The sequence below is a fragment of the Apus apus genome, chromosome 19 (genome assembly GCF_020740795.1).
Source record: "Apus apus isolate bApuApu2 chromosome 19, bApuApu2.pri.cur, whole genome shotgun sequence".
In the NCBI taxonomy this organism is placed as follows: domain Eukaryota; kingdom Metazoa; phylum Chordata; class Aves; order Apodiformes; family Apodidae; genus Apus; species Apus apus.
This window is the reverse complement of record NC_067300.1, coordinates 11,418,431-11,430,970: the sequence shown is the minus strand read 5'-3', so window position 1 is coordinate 11,430,970 and position 12,540 is coordinate 11,418,431. Positions and strand designations below refer to the sequence as shown.

At 52.2% G+C, this 12,540-nt stretch overlaps 1 protein-coding gene across 5 annotated transcripts in view; it reads right to left on the bottom strand.

Annotated features, from left to right (window-relative positions):
* Positions 1-11,698, bottom strand: part of MVB12B (multivesicular body subunit 12B) — a 62,146-nt gene extending 50,448 nt beyond the window's left edge. Inside the window, exons 1-4 of one of the 5 annotated variants that reach the window (XM_051636582.1) lie at positions 11,680-11,698; positions 6,549-6,666; positions 5,375-5,497; positions 299-406 (exon numbers count right to left, since the gene is read on the bottom strand). In XM_051636582.1, the coding sequence (XP_051492542.1) occupies positions 299-406; positions 5,375-5,485 (219 nt within the window). In that variant the 5' untranslated portion in view covers positions 5,486-5,497; positions 6,549-6,666; positions 11,680-11,698. Of the gene's footprint in view, positions 1-298; positions 407-5,374; positions 5,498-6,211; positions 6,230-6,548; positions 6,667-11,219; positions 11,438-11,679 lie in introns of those variants that run through there. The other 4 variants (XM_051636581.1, XM_051636580.1, XM_051636579.1 and 1 more) reach the window with 4 other exon arrangements.
* Positions 11,699-12,540: the final 842 nt, after the last annotated feature.

Below are 12,540 nucleotides of genomic sequence, written 5' to 3'. Positions count from 1 at the left end.
CAGGATCATGAGCATGCAGTGTCCATTGTTGCATCGATGTGCTCATGTGAGGCAGCTGCTGAAATGCAAGCATTCCCTTTCCTGCTGCTTTTATTGCAGATTTTGCTAGCGACTTCTTCCCATGAAGAACATGGACAGAATGGAAATATCTGGCCATTGCAGTTTGCCTCCTGAGTCACCCAAACTCAGTGAAACGCCTGCTTGAATTATAATTGGTTCCATAAAATGAATCATCTTATGGGTAAGAGCATACCAGGCACAGATGCAAATCATGCAGACACTCAGCAAACGGACTTACATTTTCTTTTGAAAAGGATCTTGTAAAGCACAGGTATCGTGTGACCTTGGTTTTAAATAAGCCATCCTTCCAGAGGTCAGCATCCAAGCCATCTGCTGTTTGTGCAATCTGGAAAAAAAGAGACAGAGGGAGAGAGAGGACATATGAGCCAAGATAAAGTTAATGTATGTGCAGTACTTCTTCAGACCTCCTCTAATTAATGGTAGCCCGAACTCTCACAGCATCTCATTAGTTTCTTCACAAGGTTCAGTGCAAAGAATTTCCAAGAGGAGGTATAAAAAGTAGTTCTAAAAATGCTGTCTTTTAGGAGTCCATTGATTAAAGATTCTCTGACAAAGACTATTCTAATGAGGAAACAGCATCTTTGGTTACAGTTTCCAAACAATAGTTTGGAGAAGTCAGCACATTGAGGCTCTCATTACCACCCTGCACACAAGGGCGCACTGGGGCAAGCTGTGAGGAGGGCTGCGTACAGGCAGAGCACAGAAACTGCCCACTCTCAGCATTATTTCCACAGAAAAGCCATCAAGGAATTCTGGCTCCCAGGCTGAAAAGCTGCTCCCATCAGCTGGGGAAAGCCCTGATCGCTTGCAGAGTTCAGTAGCAGTGCTGCATGTGAGGATGCACCCCACAAATGTCCCTCTCTAACACAACCCTGTGTCCAGTCCAATCGGTGGCACAGTGCATGGAGGGCAAAGAAAACAGACCCCAGGCCCTTCACCTGAGGCACAGAAAGCCAGAAGATCTCACCCTTGAGCTGACTCAGGAAGTGGGCAGGAGGCCACACCACACTCAGGGAAAGAGCTCTGCGCTCACCCTACATGGCACAAGCTGGTAAGAGCCCCTGCCACAAAGTTTGTTGTTGAAGAAGAGAGGAGAAAGGAATGTGAAGAGAAGGAGAAGGGTAAAAAGAAGTAAGATCACTCTACCAGACTAATGCCCAACTGATGGCTCCCAACAGGAGACTCCAGTGTGGTCTGAAGCTACGCAGAAGCACAGCTGAACTTCTGCCTAATGCCTCTCAGATGGGGACAAACCACTCTACTGCAGCTCTTCCAAGTCTAATCTTACTGAATTGAGTAAGACCTTGGCCCCAGAACAGCCTGATAACAAAGAGCTGACATTTGTTGCTGCTGTTTGCACCCATGTTTTGTAGAGCAGAGACTCCACACAGGGCTCAGGAAGCAAGAGATGTGTGCTGACAAGACCCTCCAATTATCCCAAGTGCGGGAGAGAAAAGCATGTTTATTGTCTGTTCAGCAAAGTGCTTTGGCTGCTCTTTGCATTTCAGCAACTGCTGTTCACAAGCCTCTTCTCAACTCAAACCCTTGTACAACACACACACCTTTTGAAGCCAGGCTTTTGCAAAGTAGCACACATCATTTTTAAACAGTAACATTTTAGATCTGGATTTTGGTGGGATTTTTTGTTTCTTTGTTATTCCTTGGATCCAATTTTTTCCTAAAGTACTGCTTTAGGAATATATAAAATCCATGTGCATATCCCTCCCCTATAGGTAAGTCTATCCTGGTGAAAATATATTCAGAAAACAGACGGCTTAGAAAAATTGTTGGCATATAGGGACACATTATAGGGACCATTCCTGCTCCTGCTGAAATGCCAAACTCACAGGTGACATCCCCAGCACTCTGGCCCCACACTGTCCTGCTGAAGACTTTTTCCAAGCCTGGAAAATGTAAGCATGTACTAACTTGTCAGAAAATTCATGGGGAAAGAAAACAGTGCAGTATAAACAGGAAACTTCTTACATCATCTGCTGGGCTCCTGCAGGCAAGGAGGATCCCCACCACATCTCAAAGCAGAGTTGCTCCACAATAGCAGCATGCTCACAGCACGGGAAAGGAGCTGAGATGGAGCTGTGAGCAGGCTGGGCACTGTGCAGCCCCAGCTCACCCAGTCCCTGCTTGGCTAAGAGGTGAGGAACACGTGGGACTGAGGACATGGCACCTGGCACAGGGCACCCAGCACCACAGGCACAAGAAATTATCCATTCCCTCATGGAGCTGGAGAAGACTCCCCTCAAGCATGTGTCACAAACAGACAGACTTGATGGGGTGACACCCAGTAAGGAAGGTGTCTCCCAACCCACTCCCCCAAGTGCAGGGTGATCTACCAGCTGCCCAGCACTCAGGATGGGGTCACTGCTACCACAAGACAAGTCTTCAGCCAACGGCCCCACTAAACCATCTGCCCACACCATGGGTCTATCCCTCTGCTGGTGTGAGGGCTGCCCCTGCTCCAGCAGTCCCTGCTCCAGCAGTCCCTGCTCAGGCTCTCTCCAGAGTTAACCCCACCGTGGAGCAGGCGCTCAGCCCGCAGCAAGGAACGCGGCTGCACAAGAACCACACCTCTCCTACCCCAGGCTCCTTGCCTCCCACCTCTCCTCCCTTTCCTCCCCACCCATATGTTCAGTCTTGCCAGTTTGGGCAGATTTTCAGGAATCTAAGCTCAGACACACTCTGTACATTTTAGCAAAACCAAGTCTTTGGTTCTTCAGCTGTTAAAAGACCTGACCAGTTGCTACATGCAACTTAGCCATTTTCTAAGCAGACACAAAAGCAATGGAGATTTCTGAGTAATTAAAAAGCTACTGAGGGGAAAAACACCTCTGACCTATTTGCCAAGCTTCCTCCAGGTCTGAAACCCCGGGCTCTGCCACAGCACCCCCAGCCAGGCAGTGTGCCGAGCCCTGGGGCTCCATGCAAACCTGGGAAACAGAGGGACATCCCCTGGGCATTTAGCTTACACCTGGGCTGAAAGCACCCACGCCTTGACTTGTCTGTTTTAAAGAGGAGCAAAGGGAAAAGGAAGGAAAAGCTGTTTACTGGAGAAACAACATGAATGAAAGTGAAACTGGATAAAGCCTATAAATAACATAGCTGTCTCGCAGAGAACTGGGTACTTCACCATCACAAAACTCAAAACCATCAGTGAAACTACGCAGTTTTGTCTACTGCTTTCCCATGGAACTCTGAATCTACCTGTGGAACCAAGTGCTGCAGGATGCTGTAGCAAAAGGCTAAGTGAATAGATCCCTAAGAGGACCACAACAACATCTCAAGGTAAACTGGTGTTAACGCTTGGCAAAATATGAGACTTTTTCTCCTTTTCATGGTGCAGTTTGAACCTCTAATGATTAGGGCTTTAGGGAGCACACCCCATGGATGGAGCTGCAACAGCTGCCTTCATCAAGGCTTTACACCCTGAAGCAACAACCTGCTGTCAGTGTCTCATTAGGGAAATGACTTATCTGGAGAAACACAGAACCTGAGACCACCCAAGTCTGCACGTTGCCCATTTCTCAGATCGCAACTCTCTGCGCTGCACCAAGAAGCGTCCTCTGCTTACTGGGCTCTGTGCCTGCACTGAGGACAGAGCAGGTCCTGAGAGGTCAAGGGGAAGTGGCAACTCCACATGCCACACTGCTCCAGAGCCCTGACTTGTGCAGAGGAGCCATCTTCCCAAACAGCCTGGCAAGAAAAGCACAGCCCTGCATGTCACTGTCCCATGGGTTTGGGCACCAGGACATCCCGTCACAGCAGGGGGTACCCAGAGTGGCCCTATCATAGCAGATGCTGTTCAGAAGAAAGGACGCAAACCATGCTGGCAGCACCAGGCTCTGATCTGCCATATGTGAGGTTGAAGGAGGGAGCATGTGGAAGCTGTGCTTAGGGTACAACTGCAGACAGCAGGCATGTCCCCAGGGCCCACAGCAGGGACTGCTGCCCCCAGGGTCAGAGAAGAGCTCCTTGTAAACAGAGGAAGGCAGAAGAACCAAAGGAAAGGCAGGCTCCACTCTGTGCCCCCTAGGAGAGAGCGACCCACATTCACAAGCATTATCACAACACCACCGTAATTGGATTAAGCCACAGGAAGACTCTTTTATCTTGTTTAGTTTCAACTGCGTTAGTGCTGAAGCTCCCTATTAAACCACAGACAGGCTATCTGGGGTGAGAGCTCTCTCTACCCAGTCATTTAGGCAGAATGCAATTCTGTTATCAACTCTCACATTGTCCCGTACTCCTTTATCAGGGAAAGCAGCTAATTACACAGACTGGCTCACACAGGTAATCAGCACACAGGAAAACGCAGTCAATGCAAAAACCTTCCCAGTCTTTAAGGAACCTTTTCACAATTTTCCCCCCATTGAGTCTTTACTTCAGCCTGATCCACTTTCTTCCTTGTCACACTGAACACAGCATGCAATGATCCAGAGCTGAAAAGGCGTGACCAAAATCTCAACTGGTTTCCACTCTCAAACCCACTCAAGCCGTGTGACTGCAGAAAACCAAAGTGTGACAAAGCACAGTTGGAGCAGGACACATAGAAAGGTAAGCAGATGGATGGATTATGGGCCAAATCTTTCCATATAGAGCTCTGAGGTCAGTTATTTTGTGATAGTTCACTGTTTGGGACACTAATTTACAGGGAGAAAAATCATGCTGTTGGTTACACAGCAACCAATCCAAGGCACAAGCAGATGTTTAACAGTGACCTCTCTTTATCCATTCACATATTCATCTCAGCTGTATCCAGCTGCCTTTTCCTGCTGCCAAAGCTTAGTTGAGAGGTTTGCATTCTGTCCATCAAAAATCATCCTTGCAATTTCAGCTAGATGTGAAATTCTTGCTTCCCATTCTGGAGCTTCTCATCATCATTATGCAGTGCTGATATGTGGGATTAAACAGCTGATACGGGATCCATTTATTCAGAGATATAATTTGTGCAATACTTAGGACTCCTTCAGGATGAATGTTACTAGGATTATTAAATTTGCATGCCACAGTGGCCAGCTGTTTCTGAAAACCCCTCCTCCAGGTAATTATGCTCCTCTGGAGCGGCACACATGAAGAAGCAAGACTGCACCCACAAACCTCTGTGGGAACGCTCTAAGTGCTATGGGCCAAGAGGTGGGCAGCTGGATATCAAATTGCTTCTTAAAGCACACATCTGAAGCCAAGCCCTCTCTGGAAGAGACGCTGTTCCCAGCCAAGTAAAGCTTCTTCAGCACAGAACCAAAGCATTAGCAACAGCAGTTGAAACAGCTCTACTTACTACTTCATAGCCCGTCGGTGCTCGGTTCCGGGATGCAACCACGCCGACCCCTGTGATGGGATCCATCGGCAAGTCGGGCAAGGCATCGGAGAGGTCTCGCACTTCAGGCATGATGCACTGGTCCTGAAAGAAAGGAGCAGAATCAAAGGGCTGCTTGGCAGCACACCCCAGCAGAAGACAGAGCACCAAGAGCCTGCGTGCATGCAACAGTGCCTGTGCTGACACACCACAGACTGCCAAGTTAAACACAGGATTAGGCCAGACACACCTTCTGCACTTTCGTTTGCTTTTGATAAGAGGGTACGTTTGTGCAATGCCCAATAGGTTTGGAATTTGGGCCAGCAGCCTCTTCTGAGATTAATTTTATTGCTTACAGAATACTTAGCATGGGCTGGTCTCCACCTAGCGACGATGGCAAAACCCAATCTCATTCCTTTCCTTCCCAATCAGTGCAAATTTCATCCCTGAGACAGGCTGGTTGAAGAAGCTCTGCGATTTTAAGCAGCACGAAAACTGCTTTGCTGAGAGGTTCCCCATCCACCTGTAGGTGTTAGACACACTGGGGATTCCCCCATGAGTCTTCAGTCCCATCGCACCCTCCTGAACCAGGTAATTTTAATGGAGCAGCACAAATGTATCTGGCACTGTGTGCAGAACCACGTTCAGTGCAGAGAGCCTGGACACCAGGGAGCACAGATGAAGCAGCACAGGAGGGTCTGAGGCAAAGCAGACAGAGGCCTTGGAAAGGCCTGAGCATCTTCCAGGAGAAGGGAGACACCACCAAGTACTTCAGGGGAGGGAGATACGCAAAAGGGGATAACAGTGGGTAGGACCAACCAATTCTGGAGAGATGCTGTTGCAGGAAGCAGGAGGAAAGAACAAAAGAGCTGCTGAAACAACTGGCTGAGGAAGATGGGGAGAAGTGTCACTGCCTCAGCATGTGGTCTCCTGCAGAGACAGCCAGTTAGGGCAAGTCTTCTCCCGCTTTCAGGGAGGAATGCCCCAGGAAACCACCCCCCACACACCCCGAGATAAAAGGGCAGTGCTTTGTGTAAACAAGCGTCACTGCTGCATAGCCAGACAAGCCGTGAACCAGAGCTACCTAATTCAATTCCCTTCTCAGAGCAATTTAAACCCCAGCATTTCTAGGCCATGTAGACAGGTGGTTACTTACTGCTTCTAGAAAAGGCAGAGGTGAGTGCTGGTGCCAGTGGGACCTGGGTTTACACTTCACAATGCCCAGTCTGAACAAACATCGTGCTGCAGGCAATAAGAAAGAGCAGGTCTGGGCCCTATGTAAATAATAATAATGTCACACGAACAGCCAGGCTAGCTGAGGAGGCCAGAACAATATCTAGTGACCAGTAATGGTGAGAGCACTATTGCCAATGAACCAAACCCAGGAGAGAGCTCTGCTTCAGCACCTAGACAAGCATCCAGCACGCAGAGAGCAAAGTGGACTCACTCTGCTCCCTATGTAGTTCAAGCCTCCAAAGCACAACTAGAAGCACACCCTGAGCCGTAGGGGCTCACCCTCCCCTCCCAACAGGCTCCCTGTCCTCAGGGTGGGCAAGGAGCACGGGACCGACCCTGCTGCAGAAATGCTGGTGGCACCTGGCACAGCCCAGACAAACCCTGCAGGCTGCCCATGCTGCTCCACCAGCTCTCCTCTGGATGCCTTGCAAATAATCTAGAACCCATTGCCTAAAACATGCAGTACTGAGCAAACACAGCATGAATTTAACAAAGAACTTACAATCTGTTCTTCATAAAGATGCATGTTTTCGGAAACTTTTCTAAGTCACTCTCAATAATGTGATGCTTGTTATTGCATATTGGGAGGAGCTGGCAGATAATAAATGCTGATATGAGCTTCTTTTAGGCCATCCTGAACTGAAATCTAGGTAAGATACTTGCCAGACTCCTAAGAACACCACATGGCAGGTTCCAGCATGGCCACAGCTGCGCCACAGGGAAGGAGATCTACTCCCTTGGTGCCTTTGGCTTCCACCAAACCTGCCCTGACAAAGTGCCAGCTCACCTGGAAGAGAGGAGGGGAGCAGAGGCAGCTGGGATGGCACCAACAGCTCACCCTGGGGAGGATGCAGAGGGGCTGTGCTCCCTCTCAGGCTCTGGCAGAGCCCAGGGGGCAGGGAGCCCCTGGCAGGGATGGAGCTAATGTGGGCTGGGGACCTGCTGCTGAACAGTGCCCAGGTCCCAGCTACCACACTGGGGTCTGCTGCAGGGAGGTCCAGCTGCCACAGCAGGAACCCCAGCAGCAGCAGAGTCAGCCTGGGAGAGGCCAAGGATAGCGCCCCAGGGGTCCCCAGCAGCACTGCAGGAGGGGGCTGGGTGGCAGCCTGTCCTTGGCCCAAGGGAGAAGGGCACCTTTGTCCAACTGTTCGGGTCCTGCTCAGCAAAGCTGGGGGAGGGGAAACTGCATCAATCCTCACTTTGTCCCCACTCACACAAAGCTTCTCTATGGCAGTGGCTAAGCACAGCGAGCCGGGAGGCCGAACGGCGACGTGGCACACACGGCAGTGAGGGCCAAGCTGAGCTCCCTGTGCCTGCCAGCAGCTTCCTCTGCTGGGCTTGGACCACGGCCAGGGGGACAGGTGGGGGACATCTGCCCACAGCACCAACCCCCAGGTCTCTGGGCAGCACAGCAGGAGGGCCAGGGCAGCAGTGCTCGAGGGTGGCTGTGCCGGTGCCCAGCCACTGCAGCACAGCACGGGGAGCCAGCCAGGCTGCACCAGGGCAGCAGCTCAGGGCAGCTTCCCACTGTGCTGGTGGCACCCAGGATGCATCTGGAACAGCTACGCAGCAGCAGCAATTGGTTTGCACACTCAGGTAAATGTTTTTGTGAACTCTGCCCAGGTCAGAGGGGAGTCTCTGGCTGGGCAGTAGTACAGATGATTAGTTACACTGCAGGTCTCCCTCAGGGCATCTACAAAGTTTGGTTTATTTTCTATCATGACTCTGAACTTAAAAAACAAACAATGAAAGAAAAGACTTAAATTAAGGAGCAGGATTCTAGAAATACTTATATTAGACAGCTTGTTATTTTAATGAATTTCTCTTTAAACAACATGAGTTTGACCTATACACCCACCTAACATCATGGCGGCCAAGAACTCAAACCAGCAGACCAGGAGATGGCCTCTCACCATCTTGTGCTAAGCTGCACTTGCCCAGCTCGGCCCAAGGGCCCGTGCTGCTCCCCAGGCTGCGGGGTTATTCTGGGAACAGCCCAAAACAATTAGAAGAACATTTTTCCCCAGTAGTTGGGAGCATGTTCCCTGGAGGTCATTCCCAACTGCAGGGCCACATCCAGCCCCTAGCATGGCCAGGCAGCTACAGGAAGCCAGATGAGATCGCTGGGGCAGGAAGAAGTTTCAAACCACTACGGGGCCACTCAAAGCCAGCAAGGAAAGGATGTGATGACCAGAGAGAGTCACTGTGTGTTCTGTTGGCACCAGCTCCGAGCAGCGTGGCAGAGTGGGGCGGAATGGAATGGCTGCAGGACAAGATGCAGAGCCCAGGCTCTCACCCAGTGGATATGGCAAAACCAAGGGGAGTTCAACACCTCAGAACAGGCTGGCTCTCACACACACACCTCCTGTTCTCCCAGGTTGTTAACATCCTTTTTGCTCACTCTTACCCATTTTCTGGCTACCTCATCTCCACTTTTATTAGTTTATCCTAGGCATACTTCTCTGCTGGCTTCACTGTCCGTTTCAAGTATTCCACTGAGGTGACTGACCACACACAACGCTAACCTCTGGCTGGGGCACACATATAGCAAAGCAACACATTTTCAGCTATGAACTATTGTACATAGAGTGTTTTTCCCCTCAGTGTTCCTTTACAACAAGTTAAGCAAATTCAAGAGCTGATGGCTACATGATCAGATCAGGCCCGATGATGTATATGCTACAGAAGCATCACGCTGCCAACAAAGGAGGTCAAGTTCTGAAGTTAAACAGCAAGGGACTTGGAGAGAGAATGGTCTTATTGTTTCTTCCTTCAACTACAAGCCCTGCACTTTGACACCGATTTGCTCTTCCCACAGGCAGAAAAGTACAAGCTAAGGCAAAACTGGAAAAATATTATCAGCTTCCTCATCGAGTTCCTGCACCCCATGGGAAATAATCCCATCAAACCAAAGCAGACACGCTGCTAAAAGCTTCACTCCCATACTCGTGCTATCGCTCAGTCACTTTGGAAAGGCGGTGGGCACAGCACGGGCTACACCGACCTGCCCCTCCCACCGCGTCCGGGAACAGGACACAGCCCCAGCCAACGTACTATTTTTGCTCATGGAATAGGACATAGTTTCAATCACAAAAACAGGAGACCGTGGCAGGACACAGGGTCAGGGCCCTGGAGGCCTCCATGGCAAGCAGGCAGAATTTCAGTTTCACGTTTTGACCAGAATGAAGGTATGTCTGGAATCACCCCTGTACCCAGGCTCCCATCCTCGAGACGGCTGCCCCGTATCAGCTGCAAAGTCTCCAGTTTATGACTGAAATGGGATGGAAACAGGAATTCAAGTCTCAGAATGAACAAAACTGTACTGTTTCACAGCAGCTTTTAACTACGAACACTCATCTGAGAAATGTCCTGTTTCAAACCAAAATAAGTTTCCACACACGACAACCTTGCAGCAAGGCAGAAAAATTTAAGTGACATCCAGTTCAGTGCTCCTACCTTGGCGTATGTGTGAACAAGTCCCTGGGGCCTAAAGGGACCCTTGAGTCTGGGAACCACTTTGTTAGAGCAGAACATGCTACAAGACTGAAAAGTTGTGCATTTTATTTCATACCTCCACAAGCTCAATCTAAGCCTTTGTTCCAGTATGCTGAGAAAATCTAGCAGGTAAGTCTATCTCAGCTAAACATGACAAGGATAACACTGCCAACCCGCCATATGACACACAGGCCCCACCAAGGCATACGCTGGCACATTCTCACTCAGTTAAAATAAAAACAAAGATGGAGAAACCTAAGTTTCAGCCGGAGCAGCTGAACACCTGCCCAAGCCCAACCAGTCTTGCTTCAGCTGAAGCACTTGGCTTGTGTTACCATGGCCGAGCGGTGAACGGCCCAGCTCAGAGACAGCGCAGGAAGCACTGAAGCTTGGTGCATCTTTGAGAGTCTCTCCAGAAACCTCAGTGAAAGCTCACAAGTCTTGGTAACGCAAGAGGCATAAAACACAGGCAACTCGGTACCACTGCTCTAGCCACTGCTGTAGAGAGCCCAGGTTATCACCTCCAGGTCTGCAAAACCTGAGAACAGGTGAGAAAACCAAGCAGCCAAGTAAATCCAAGCTGCAAACACTCGCAGCGAAAGACGACACGAAAACAATTTTTTTTGTTGTATTCTCTAACCAGTCACTAATACAATTTGCGGTGAGCTCGAGCAGGTCAAGGTCACCACCACCGAGTCCCGAAGCTGTCCCTGCCCGCCAGCCGCGGCAAAGCCCTTCGATCGCACTGTGGGGACGGGGGCCCCGGAGCGGGGCTCAGCGCTCACAGCCCCCGCCACCACCGCGCCGGCAGGGCCGGCCCTTCCACGGCAGGCAGCCGGGGGCCCGGGAGGGCTCCGTCCCTGCCCGCGGGCCGGGGGTCCCGGCCTGCCCGCCGCCCCCGGGGCCGCGCTGCTTCGGCCATGCGAGTCCCCCGCCCGCCACGGGGCCGGTGGCCGCCGGGCCGGGCCCCGCTCTCGGACGCGCCGCCCCCGCCGCGCCGGAGCCCCGAGCGCCCGCCGGGCCCGGCCCCCGCCCGGCAGTGCGGCGGAGGCTCCGGGCCGTGCCGCGGGGCGCGGCGGCTGCGGGGACACTTAACTGTTGCCCGTGCGGCGGGTGGCGGGTCGCGGCTCCCCCGTCGCAGGCAGAAGCAGCTCCTCATCGCCCGGCGGGGCCGGCGCGGCCCGGCGGGAGGAGCGGCGGCGGGGGAGCGGCCTGCGGGCCCGGGCGGAGCGGGGCGGGAGCAGCAGGCAGGCCGCAGCCCGGCCCCGCGCGGAGCTTCCCGCGAGCAGCGGGGCGCGCCGGGGCCGCGCAGCTCCCCCCGCCCCCGCCGCTCCGCGCCCACCGCGGCGCGCAGGGCCCAGACCCGCCTCGCACCCCCAGCCCGGCCCCCCGGCGCTCACCGCCGCCGCCCGGGCACGGCTGAAAGCGGAACCAGCCCCGACACGGTGCCCGGGCCCCCTGCCCCACCCCGGGGCCCCGCGGGCAGGGGGAGCAGGGTCCGACACCGCCCGCAGCCCCTTCACACCCCGGGCTCTGCCCTCGGCCCCACGTCCCACCTTGCGTGCAGCAAACGGGCTGCGCGCCCCCGCCGCAGGAAACGGCACTTGTGGGGAAAGCGGGTCCCCGGCAGCCCTGGGAACTTCTCCAGAGCTTCCCCTGGGCTGTGGCCTGTCCAGCTCTGAGCTCCGGCCTTTGGAAGACTGGCAAGACCAGGTGGAAAAAGAGCTGAATAATTGTAATTAAGTCACTGTAACTCAGGCTTCTGTCTGGAACAAGCTACATCTAGGAGATAGGCAGCAGCTGCTGTGGACGGAGGAAAGGCAGTTTGTCAGCCCAAGCCGGTTTTCTTCTTGAGGAAACAATCCCTGCGCTGTGGGGATACGCAGCTGTGGGAGCTATCTGGATTTCAGTAAGAGATCTGATGCTCTCTCCTACCGTGGCCTAAAAAACTAAACAAATACAGTCCAGAGAGGTCAGGGTTTGCTGGGCTGGTTGGGTAACCAGAAGCCATCAGAGATCCACTTGCAGCACAGAAGATACCCTGACCTGAGATTTGCAGGGGTCTGGTCCTGCTTAATATTATCAAGTGCCAGTGATGAAATTGAGAACACATTCATTACATTAGCAGATGATGCAAATCACAGCAAAACCTGGAACAGGAGCAGGGCCCATAGCCCTAACCACATGAACTAATGCTGCATTAGCATGGGTTCAGTCTATAAAGCAAAGTGTATTGCAACAGCAGAATTCTGGCATCCCACTTTCTCCTGGATACAACCCTGGACTGGGAGTAAATCTTCCTCCTGTCATGGCTGGTGCCTCTCTCCAGATAAACATTTTAGACCAGTGCTTGCTGAGCCATGGTGATAACTGGGCATTCTGAACTACAGCTCTATTCCCTCATTGTTCAACCAAGG